The sequence below is a fragment of the Rhinoraja longicauda genome, chromosome 9 (assembly GCF_053455715.1).
Source record: "Rhinoraja longicauda isolate Sanriku21f chromosome 9, sRhiLon1.1, whole genome shotgun sequence".
Classification (NCBI taxonomy): domain Eukaryota; kingdom Metazoa; phylum Chordata; class Chondrichthyes; order Rajiformes; family Arhynchobatidae; genus Rhinoraja; species Rhinoraja longicauda.
This window is the reverse complement of record NC_135961.1, coordinates 33,952,480-33,964,897: the sequence shown is the minus strand read 5'-3', so window position 1 is coordinate 33,964,897 and position 12,418 is coordinate 33,952,480. Positions and strand designations below refer to the sequence as shown.

The following is a 12,418-nucleotide window of genomic DNA, read 5'->3' as shown; positions in this document are numbered from 1 at the left end:
GAAGGACATGTTTGTGCACTGTATCACTAAAGTCTAAAGTCTAAAGTCTAAAGTAAAGGGTCTCGAACTGAGACGTCATCTATCCATGTTCTCCAGAGATGCTGCCTGACCCGCTGAGTTACTCCAGCACTTTGTGTCTTTCCTTGGCAAACCAGCATCTGCAGTTTTTAACCCTGTTTCTATTCAATGTTTCCCATTCTGTCAGTGGGGCAAGCCAAGGACAGATAGGTCGGTATGGGGGTAGGAAGTGGAATTGAAGTGGATAGCAACTTGGAGCACCCTGTCTCTTGTGTACCATCCCAGCATTTGCAATCTCTTGTTTCTTCATCTATTATTCGTCATTGCTGAATAATACAACCTCACAACAGTTAAAGGTGATTAAGTGTATAAGTTAATTGCATATTAATGAAGCACGGTCTAGTTAATGAACACCTGTCTCTGCCCAAAACGCATGGGCTGTTGAACAAGCAGTAAGTGGCAGCGTTGTAATTAGCCACAGCGGAAACAGCAAATAGTTGGCATCAATAACTAATTTTAATGACTATCCATTTTCAGAAGTGGCGTGGCCTGATTCCTTTAAAATGCTAAAAATATCATGATTAACATTAATTGGCTACAGCGCTTCCACTAATGGAGGGGTCAAGAACCAGATTTTAGATGAAAAAAGATACAAAATGCTGGAGTAATTCAGCGAGCCAGGCAGCATCTCTGGAGGGCATGGATAGACAATGTTTCAGGCCAGGATCCTTCTTGTGACTTCTTCACTGAGTTATCAATTGAATAACCCCTTTCATCAGTGTTGTCTTCTTTCCTTTCTCCTTCCTGACCCAAAACATCACCTATCCATGTTCTCCAGCGATGATGCCTGACCTGCTGAGTTACTCCAGCACTTTCTGTCTTTTTTTGTAAACCAGCATTTGCAGTTCCTTGCTTCCACCTGTCATTTGCCAGGCTTTGTCCTGCCCCTACTTGTCTTCCAGCTTTCTCCCCCCCCCCCCCCCCGGCATCCCATTCACAATCAAAGTGAAGAAGGACCTCGACCTGAAACATCACCTATCCATGTTCTCCAGCGATGATGCCTGACCCATTGGGTTACTCCAGCACTTTCTGTCCTGTTTTGTAAACCAGCATCTGCAGTTCCTTGCATCTACAGATTTTAGATGGTTGGCAGAAGTATTTGTCAGGAAATTGGTTTGCATCCGGAATGGAGGCCATGTCAATCGTGCTCATTTCGTTTTTAGTTTAGTTTAGAGATACAGTGCGGAAACAAGCCCTTCGGCTCACCGAGACCACACCGACCAGTGATCCTCGCACATTAAACTATCTTACCTACACACACGAGGGACAATTTACAGTTATACCAAGCCAATTAACCTACAAACTGTACATCTTTGGAGTGTGGGAGGAAACTGAAGATCTTGGAGAAAACCCACGCAGGTCACGGGGAGAACGTACAAACAGCACCCGTGGTCAGGATCGAACCCGGGTCTCTGGTGCTGCAAGCTCTGTAAGGCAGCAACTTTACCGCTGCGCCACCGTGCCGTCCTAATGATCGAATGGTCGAACGCCCAAATGGATCAGACTGGAAGAAAAAAAACTTGCATGGGTCAGGAGGAAGGGCAAGGATTAAGACCAGCTACATTGTCCTTGGAAAGATCTGGCACATACCCAAGGATCCAGCTGGCCACTCTCTTTGCTGTTCAAATTTTATAAATTCTACAAAAGAAAAACAATATTAAAAAAATTATTTTGTGTGAGAGTGCAAACAAATAGCTGTCAGTGACAACAATGAGAAGCTGTTGAGACGGGTTCCTACTGTTACTGCGTGGAGAATTGGCTTGGTTTCATGTCTATGCGATTTTGATTGTCCTTTACCTGACTTTATTCTGAATGGATATAATGTCGTTTTAATTTTTACAAGGATGTTGCCAGGACTTGAGGACCTGAGCTTTAGGGAGTGGTTGGGCAGGGTAGGACAATTCCTTGGAGCACAGGGGCCTGGTTTGGGGTTGGGGTTGGGGTGAGGGTGGGGGTGGGGGTGGGGTGGGCGGGGGGGGGGGATGGGGGGTGGGGGGGATGGGGGGTTGGGGGGTGGTGGGGGGGGATGGGGGTTGGGGGGGGGAGGGAGGGGTGAGCATGAAGAGGTCTATAAGATCATGAGGGGAATAGATAGGGTAAATGAATAGAATCTTTTAACCAAAGTCAGGCAATGTAAGTTTAATGTGAGAGGGGAAAGATTTAACAGGAACCTGAGGGACAATTGTTTCACACAGAGGAGAGGGTGTATGGAACAGACGGCCAGAGGAAGTACTTGGAGCAGGTAATATAACAACATTTAAAAGGCATTTGGACAGGGGCTAATTGTGAGCAGGTGAGGGATAGGGGCTAATTGTGAGCAGGTGTGACTAGAGTAGATGGGGCACCTTGGTCGGGATGGGCAAGTTGGGCTGAAGGGCTTTCTGTGCTCTATGACTCTATGACTCTTATTGCAGGTGGAGTGGAAGCCACATCAGATGGGGGCAGCCATTCAGACTGAGACATGTTACAACTGGAAACTACTTGAGCCTGATTGACGAGAAAGGCCTTCTTCTAACGGGCAAGGAGAAAGCCGATGTAAAAAGCACAGCGTTTTGTTTCAGATCATCCAAGGTATGTTGGAGTAATTGTTTCATACTCCAGTCCGGTGCCATTATGATAATAATGTCATCATCTGTCTTCCCGTACTGCTGTGTGGTTTCCATAAACTGCAGAGTTAGGGAATGTAGACTTCAGCAAACCAGAATTGAAGTTCCTCTACTCAACATAGAAGATGACAATAGGATAGATTGGACGAGACAATAAAGTACTTAAATTTACTTAAATTGCTTGAAGTTAAATTCCCCATATTCTGGAGTTATCTATCTATCTATTATGTACTAAAACTCTCTGTCCTTGTGAATGTGTTTATGTGTGTTTGTGTGCAGCATAACTTTGGTGCTTCGCACAGCCAAAACGGTACACCATAGCGCCAAATTTTTGCACCACCTTACTCACCATTATCCTGGGCATCATCTCTAACAACTCTCATTCAAATTGAAGCTACATTTTTAAAGCTACAGACATTTAAACATTTTAAAATTCACTTTCTAACCCATTTCCTGAAACTCCTCAGCGTATGACGCCACAATGCTCCCCATTCCACTTCATTTGCTCCTCACTCGCTAAAACAAGATGGCTGCCGACAGCGCTGCCGCCCGCCCGCACTCAGTCGTTCCCTCGCCCCTCTCCCCTCGGCTCTCACCCGGCCTCAGTCGTTCCCTCGCCCTCCTCACCTCGCTTCTCGTCCAGCCTCGGCCCCTCGCCTCTCGCCCAGCCCCGCCCCAGCAGAGACTCGCACGTCGGCAGTCAGCATTGAACACACGGGCACTGGTAAGTGCTTTTCGCAGCCAACGGCTCCACGGAGGGGAGTGGGCTTGGCGGCCGAGTGGATGGAGGGGAGGGTGGAGGTAGGGGGGGGGAGTTAGGGTGGGGGGAGGGGTCAGGGACAGTGGGGGAGGGGTGGGGGAAGGAGGGGAGGGGGAGGAGGGGGTGGGGGGAACAGTGGGTGGGGGGGAAGGGGACAGTTGGGGGCAGGAGAGAGTGGGGGTGGGGAGGAGGGGAAGGTGGGGGGGGAGGGAGGGGAAAGTGAGGGTGGGGGGAGAGAGGGAGGTGGGGGTCAGGAGAGGGGGAGGGGGGCAATAGGGCTCACTCAGTGACGACACCCTCTCCCCTTCCCTGTTCCCCCTCTACGAGGAATGGGCCCAATGGGTCTACTTGGTCTAGTGTTTTATTCAAATTTATTTGGGAGATGTGGGCATCCATCACTGGCAAGGCTAGTAATTATTGCCTATCCTAAAGCACCTTTGAGAAGATGGTGTTGAGCTCCTTCTGTAACAAAGTGGGTCAGGTAGCATCTCTAGAAAACATGGATAGGTAACGTTTCGGATCGAGTCCCTTCTTCTGTTAATAGTGGAACAAATACCATTAAAGAAAATAGATGGACATTTGATGTAGTGGGCATTATTTTAAGAGCGAACCATTGGTGGTAGGTTTGATATTTGATGATAATATAAGCTGCAATGCCCAAACCTACACCCAGCTTGAACACATTGCGACTTATCATTGGAAATGAAAAAGAAGTAGAGGCATTTAACAAGTGGTGGGATTTTACACTCCCATCAAAAATGAAATTTACCCTCATTATGCCGATCTGGCAAATTGTATTTAAGCGGCACATTGGGACTCCTAACTACTTTGCTCCTGAACCAGAGAAATGAAACCATTAGAGTTATATTTTTAAAAAGGTGATCCATCCCACATTTTCCATTTTAATATTAGCAAAATATTGAATTTGATAGACACCAAAGAGTTTTCTGGTAAATATCATTCTTGCTTCAAATTGCGGATTATGTATAATTGTTAGACATTGGCACAACTGAACTCATTATGATGAATTGATGTGTCTATTCGGAGCACCTCACTTCCTTTTGCTGCTGTCTTGGATTCTTTTCAAGTGGCTATAATGAGATCCTTCTAGCGTGGGTGTTTTTCATGGCCTGCCTGAGCTGTAAGATTGGACATTAAATTTAAAACACCCACTGATGCCCCCTCCCACCCACATGCTGATATATACTGGTGGTTTTCAATTTGATACTGTGTTTGTGTTATTTTAGCTGCACATAGTTGAGAATGCATCAAATAATTTGCCCACGTACAAAATCAGCTTTGTCATAGTGAGCCATGGTTAAATAGTGTGGAAACAGGTCCTTCAGCCCAACTTGCCCATGACAGCAACATGCCCCATCTACACTATATCCACCTGCCTTGCATTTTGCCTCTATCCATCTAAACTATCTTATCCATGTACCTGTCCCAATGTTTTTTAAACGCTGTGATTGTACTTGCCTCACCTACCTCCTCCGGCAGCTCGTTCCATACACTTACCGCCCTTTCTGTTAAAAAAAGTTGTCCCTCAGGTTCCTATTAAATCTTTCCCCCCTCACCTTTAATCTATGTCCTCTAGTTCTTGATTCCAATATTTAACTTAAAAAGCTTGTATGAAATATAATTGTTGCAAGTTGACATTGGTGATTGACCAAAAAATGGCCGTGATTTGAAGAAAACATAAATTATTGATTAATATCAAGGGTTGTAAAAATTAACTATTATATTGCTTATAATGAAGCAAGGCTAATATGCTTCTTAATCTTGACAACAGCATAAACAGAGTAGGAGAAAAGAAAACTCAAGAAATACTGCCTCATAGACAATACCAAGTTGGGGTTTGTTAGGAAATTGGCCATGGAAGAGAGGTACGGCATGGAAACAGGCCCTTCTATCCTCCGAGTCCACGCCGACCTGTTCACACTAGTACTATATTATCCCACTTTCACATCCACTCCCTACGCACTAGGGACAATTGTATACAGGTCAGATTAACCTACAAACCTGAACATCTTTGGGATGTGGAAGGAACCCCTCACGGTCACAGAGAGAACATACAAACTCCACACAGACAGTGTCCGAGGTCAGGATTGTACCCAGGTCTCTGGTGCTTTGAGGCAGTGGTTCTACCAGCTGCACCACCGTACCGCCCTTTTATGATTAATAGAAAATTATAATTGCTTATGAAAAAACCCCCCAATGCAATAATGTACTGACGCTGTTCACAGACAGATCAGGAGTAATGGCCAGGCACCTACATTACCAGGATTCGACTGCCAGGGTTTTTTATGGTTCCATGTTTGTTACTGGATCATAAGTATGGTAGACAGTCGCAAATCCAAATTTGTTAATGACAGAAAAAAATGGAGGCTTTGCGTGCAGTGCAGGGGGAAGAGTTAAACTAAAAGGAGGTATTGATCGTGAATGTTGGCAAATTTATGGCAAATGAGTTTCAGCATAAGCTTTACACTTAGAAGCAGTGATGGTTTGTGGAGTCCGAATTTAAAGGTTAAAGTATTATAGATGACTAGTGAAAATATTCAAAAGGAATAGAGTGCTTGCATTTATATCCTGCTGTGGCCTGTGACCATGGCGGCAGCAGGCCTGGTTCGAAGCTGTGAGAAGATAAGACTGTACTAAAAACCCTTGAAACTCAGCTGGTGCCAGAAAAGTGGCAACTCTTTGTGTACTGCCAAGGTGAAGTTTGCTGTATGATTTTACCCGGTTGCAAACAAAAACAACGAATCTCACGGTACCTGGGCATAAAAGACAATAAAGTATCATTGAATCATTGAATTGAATTATATCCATAGGAATAAAGTATGAGGAAGTAAAAGAAGGAAAAGGTTCTGACTGTACTGTATCTACACCGCATAATTTTATATACAGCTGTTTCCCTCAACTTACAATGTTTGACTGAGCAAATGTTAAAATTTGGGAGGTGGGAGGGGGAGGGAAGGAGAGGGGGAGGAGAGGGGGGAGGGGAGGAGGGGGGGAGGAGGGGAGGAGGGGGGGAGGAGGGGGGGAGGAGGGAGGGAGGAGGGAGGGGAGGGGGAGGGGGGAGGAGGGAGGGAGGAGGGAGGGGGGGAGGAGGGGGGAGAGTGGGAGGGGGGAGAGGGGAGGGGGAGGAGGGGGAGAGGGGAGGGGGGGAGGGGGGAGGGGGGAGGGGAGGGGGGAGAGGGAGGGGGAGAGGGAGGGGGGAGAGGGAGGGGAGAGAGGGAGGGGGAGAGGGGAGGGGGAGGGGGGAGAGGGAGGGGGAGAGGGGAGAGGGGAGGAGGAGAGGGTGCTGCATCAATACAGGAGAGGTTTGGGCCCAACGGGTCCACTTGGTCTAGTTAATAATAATGTGCTATGTGTCAGTGTGGTTAATCAAATGCCAGTGGTCCCCCTTTACACATCAGGGAAACACTGGATTTGTATATCTCCTCTATACTGAATAACTCAGCATCAGTGAAAGATTGCCAAAGCAATGCCCAGAAAATTACCTGCAACAAATTTTCCATTTCTTTGAATGCTGCCGATGTCAACCAGACTCATACTCCAACATCTGGAATTTCTTTCGGAGTTCTTCTGATTAGTTATCATAACAATGAAGGAAAATTGATACAATATGCAAACCTACCCAATCTTGGTTTCCACGGAGCCCACAGCAGCTAAATGGGAGTCTTGAGAAAATGCCCATTGTACATCCTCGAACATTTAATTATTTGCCTAAATTTTAAACATAAAATTAGTTCCCATAATTACTGCATATGTTATGGAACCTTGTGGTCCCGAACTTCACATCATTTTGCATATTTAATTCCCAACTGAATTTACTAAAGAATATCATTTTACAGTACGATTTTCTTATTAATTAGGTTATTCATTCTGAATGTTACATTGAATAATAGTGGATGTTTTTAATCTACTTTATGCAGTTTCTTTCAACAAAGATTTTGTGCTTCTCCTCCTTCAAAGAGTCTAACATCTGTTAGGTAGCAATTCATCCCGTTGTATGGGCTAAGCAAGTGTCCTCCACAAGCAAGTAGTATGTCGAGGTGGTTCTAGTGTTGGAGAATCATAGAGCTGTACAGCATGGAAACTAGTCCCACTTGGCTGTGCCTCTCCTGTATCCCTCCAAACATTTCCTATGCATGTTCTTGTATGTTATCCATTTATGTGCCACTCCATCTTTCACTAAAAGCAGACAACAAAAAATTACATTCAAGAAATAGAAAGGAGAGAAATCAAGTTAATTTCAAGTTGCAATGAAGCTACGGGAGGGATAGATAGGGCAAGGTATGATAAGATGAGGCTCGAAGGTGCAGGAAATCAATGAGTTGTGATAATGGACTGTATGAAGGTCAACTATGGGAGCAGAGAGCCATGGTTCAGGAAGGCATCTCAGACTTGTGTGGACAGTCTCATTGTCAAAGCAAACTTGATGGAAACAGGAGAACTAGGAAAGTGGAATGGAGTACTTAGAGGAGTTTGAATAGGTGAAATAGCTGTAGGAGTCGATAGGAATGCATTGGAAGCTTGTCGCTGAGCTCCAAGAAGGGAAGGGAAGATCCAGTAATGGACCATGTTAAAAAAAAAAGAGCAGAGTGGAAAATGGCAGAAAAAACAACTCCAGTTTGAAATTCTACATGAGTGCAGGTAATACCACCAATAGAGATATTAATATACAGGAGAACATGTGGAGGGAGTGAAACAATAACTGTTGCAAGTATCCAACAAAAAGGCAAGTGCAGTTTGGGCCCATTTGGGTTTCCATAGCCGCATCCGGAGAAAATGAGTGGTGATGAAGTCAATGTGGTTCATATTTCAGCCAGGTGAATGAGTGTGTTGATGGAAGGGATATTGATGGTTGGACCTCCGTTCAAGGCAGAAGTAAAGGGCCCTCTATTGTGAGGTGTAGAGGGATTGCACATCTCCAGCAAAGATGAACCATTTAGGACCAGGGATTTGGAAATCTTCTTAGTGCCAGAGAGCATTGGAGATGTCATGGATGTTAGTGGGGAGGGATTGGACAAGGGAAGAGAGCATGGAGTCAAGACAGGAAGAAATACGTTTGGTGGGGAAGAGCATGTTGGGGATTGCTTGCTTTCAGCAACAGTTGTTTCATCAGCAACTTTATTGAATTATTCTCACAGCCAGGCAAATCAGGAAGTAGAAAGTTTAAAATTTGAACTAACTTTAAATATTACAGAATTAAATAAAAATGCTCATTACCCATTGCTAATGCTCCAAAGTGGCACAGTTGTGCAGTGGTAATTTGCTTCCTTACAACGCCAGAGACTCGGATTTGATTCTTTCTATGGGTGCTGTCTGTATGGAGTTTGTACATTCTCCCTGTGACCATGTGGGTTTTCTCAGGGTGCTTCTGTTTCTTCCCACATTCCAAAGACGTACTGGTTCGTAAGCTAATTGGCTTCGGTAAAATGGTAAAATTGTCCCTCGTGTATAGGATATTATTAGTATACGGGGATCGCTGGTCAGTGCAGACTCGGTGGGCCAAAGGGGCTGTTTCTGTGCTGTATCTCTAAAGTCTAATGTCTAAAGCTCAAAGGATCAAGAATGTGAAATTTCCCAAATAAGCTTTAAAAACAAAAATGTTCATTTTTTCAAAGCATGGAAGTGTGAACTAAATTTCTGAGAGTAATTAATTTTTTTACACAAAATGCAGTAGTAATATGGTGGTTACATTTTTATTCAGAAACCTGACCTGTTCTGGAAACATGAGTTCAAATCCTGATGCAGCAGCTGGGAAATGTAAATTGAATTGAATAAATTTGTGATAAAAGGCTAATATTGGCAATGATAACATGGGATCAGTAGAATGATTTGGAACCCTTTCTGTTTCACTCTTGGTCATTAGAGAAGAAAAGGGGCAGCACGGTGGCGCAGCGGTAGAGTTGCTGCCTTACAGCGTCAGAGACCCTGGTTCGATCCGGACTATGGGCGCTGTCTGTATGGAGTTTGTACATTCTCCCTTTGACCGCATGGCCAGTATTTGGCCCATATCCCTCGAAAGCTATCCTATCCATGTACCTGTCCAAATGTCTTTTTGAGATGGAACCTGCCTCAACTACCTCCTCTGGCAGCTTGTTCTATATACCTACCACCTTCTGTGTGAAAAGGTTGCCCCTCAAATTCCTATTAATTCTTTCCCCTCTCACCTTAAACCTTTGTCCCCTGGCTCTTGATTGCCCCACTGTGTGAAAAATGCTCTCTGCATTCACCCTTACTATTCCCAGAAACATAGGTGCAGGAGTAGACCATTCGGCCCTTCAAGCCAGCACTACCATTCAACATGATCATGGCTGATCATCTAAAATCAGTACTCCGTTCCTGCTTTTTCCCCATATCCCTTGATTCATTTAGCCCTAAGAGCTAAATCTAACTCTCTCTTGAAAACATCCAGTGAATTGGCCTTCACTGCCTTCTGTGGCAGAGAATTCCACAGATTCACAACTCTCTCGGTGAAGAAGTTTTTCCTCATTACAGTCCTAAATGGCCTACCCCTATTCTTAAACTGTGACCCCTGATTCTGGACTCCCCCAACATCAGGAACATTTTTCCTGCATCTAGCCTGTCCAATCCTTTAAGAATTTTAAATGTTTCTATAAGATCCCATCTCATCCTTCTAAATTCCAGTGAATACAAGCCCAGTTGACCCATTCTGTCATCATATGTCAGTCCTGCCATCCCTGGAATTAACCTGGTGAATTTACGTTGCACTCCCTCAATAGCAATAATGTCCTTCCTCAAATTAGGAGACCAAAATTGCACACAATACTCCAGGTGCGACTTCATCAGGGCCCTGTACAACTGCAGTTGGACCTCCTTGCTCCTAAACTCAAATCCTCTCGCAATGAAGGCCAACATGCCATTAGCTTTCTTCGCTGCCTGCTGTACCTGCATACTTTCTTTCAGTGACTGATGTACAAGCACACCCAGGTCTCTTTGCACCTCTCCTTTTCCTAATCTGACACCATTCAGATAATACCTTGTGGAGTTTTCGCAGTGGAGCAGTCAAAATATGTAGGAAAGAACTGCAGATGCTGGTTTAAATCGAAGGTAGACACAAAATGCTGGAGTAACTCAGCGGGATAGGCAGCATCTCTGGAGAGAAGGAATGGGTGACGTTTCGGGTCGAGACCCTTCTTCAGTATGAGTTACTCCAGCATTTTGTGTCTTCCATTCAGATAATAATCCGCCTTCCTGTTCTTGCCACCAAAGTGGATAACCTCACATTTATCCACATTATACTGGTTCTGCCATCATCTGCCCACTCACCCAACCTATCCAGGTCACCCTGCAGCCTCCTGGCATCCCCATCACAGCTCACACTGTTACCCAGGTTTATGTCATCTGCAAACTTGGAGATGTCGCATTTAATTCCCTCATCTATTCCCTCGTGATTTTCTAGCTGATATTGAGTTACTGATATCTATTGTATGTAGAGTAAGCTATCATTTGGACTTTTAAAATTGTATTTTCTGGATATAATTATAACTGGAAAGGTCAGCATTTATTGGTCATCCGTAGTTGCTCCTGAATGGTGTTTAAAAATGTTTTGGGAGATATTCTTATGTCTGTCTTTGGTGAGTGCATCCCTGCATTTCTCCTAATAATTTTAGGCAGGCGCATAGATGTGCAGGGAATGGAAGGATAAGGATTATGTGCAACAGATGGAATTAGTTTCATTTGGCATCATAGTTGGCACAGGCATTATGGGGTGAGGGGCCTCTTCTTGTGATATATGTTTCATTTCACTCTTTTGACTTTTGGGACACTGTCATAACATTTGACTATTCTTTTTTTTAACTGAAGAATGGTTTCAGAATAATGTTATTCATTTTCAGGAAAAACTGGATGCCGGAATAAGAAAAGAAGTGGACGGGATGGGATCTCCGGAGATAAAATATGGTGATTCTGTGAGCTTTATCCAGCATGTAGACACTGGACTATGGCTCACCTATCAGTCTGTAGACGCCAAATCAGCTCGGATGGGAACGGCTCAACGTAAAGTAGGTTTTTTGGCCTGGGTATTTCTGACATGGCTGAATTTCTGACATTGTTCATGAGTTTGTCTTCATGAATATCACGCTCATTGAGGTGACCGCTCTCCAGTTTGAGTATGAAATACTCCCAACAATGTTTACATTCCATGGTGTTGGTCGAGAATGTTGAAAAGCAGGAACATAGTCCTTCTACACACAATATGCCTCAATTCACCCTTTGGAAAAATACCTCCTATTCCAAGCTTGTGATCTTGTACCATTTCCCTCATCTGCCATTCTCTGGTATTTCTCGGTGTAAGTCACCTCTTGTCCCTGGCTCATCCACTTTATGTTGCATGGAATGAGTTCATTAGTTCATGTCCATATGTTATAGGAGCAGAATTAGGCCAGTCAGACCATCAAGTCTACCCTACCATTTAATCATGGCTGATCTATCTTTCCCTCTCCTGTCCCCCCCCCCCCCCCCCCCCCCATAACCCCTGACACCTGTACAAAATCAGAATCTATCAATCTCCACCTTAAAGTGAGATTACCTGAATTTATTTTACACAGTAACATCAGAGGTGACACTGGTGCAGTCATTCCAGGCTAGATTTCAACACCAAAAGCTGAAACCCTTCTTCTGTTGATGTAATGATAAAGTTTTATTGCGAGATGGAGAGAAGCCAAGTTATCAATTGAAGAGAGGAGTGGGCGGTAATAAACGGTTGTTGCCTTATCTATTTCAGGCCATAATGCATCATGAAGGTCACATGGACGATGGCTTAACTCTCTCACGCTCCCAATATGAAGAATCGAGGACTGCGCGTGTTATACGCAGTACCGTCTTTCTCTTCAACAGATTTATTGGGTATGCTTTTGAATCCTGGTTGACTCTTAGGTTGAAGGTGACAGATATAGGGGAGGTGGGTTTATAAGTTCGAAGAGCAGAATTAGGCCATTCG

General features: G+C 44.4%; 1 protein-coding gene across 4 annotated transcripts in view; it reads left to right on the top strand.

Annotated features, from left to right (window-relative positions):
* The window catches only part of ryr2a (ryanodine receptor 2a (cardiac)), a 423,773-nt gene that overhangs the window by 153,473 nt on the left and 257,882 nt on the right, over nt 1-12,418 (top strand). For all 4 annotated transcript variants that reach the window (XM_078405073.1, XM_078405072.1, XM_078405071.1 and 1 more), the window contains 3 exons: nt 2,493-2,649; nt 11,316-11,480; nt 12,203-12,324. In XM_078405073.1, coding sequence (XP_078261199.1) covers nt 2,493-2,649; nt 11,316-11,480; nt 12,203-12,324 — 444 coding nt within the window. The remainder of the gene's footprint in view (nt 1-2,492; nt 2,650-11,315; nt 11,481-12,202; nt 12,325-12,418) is intronic.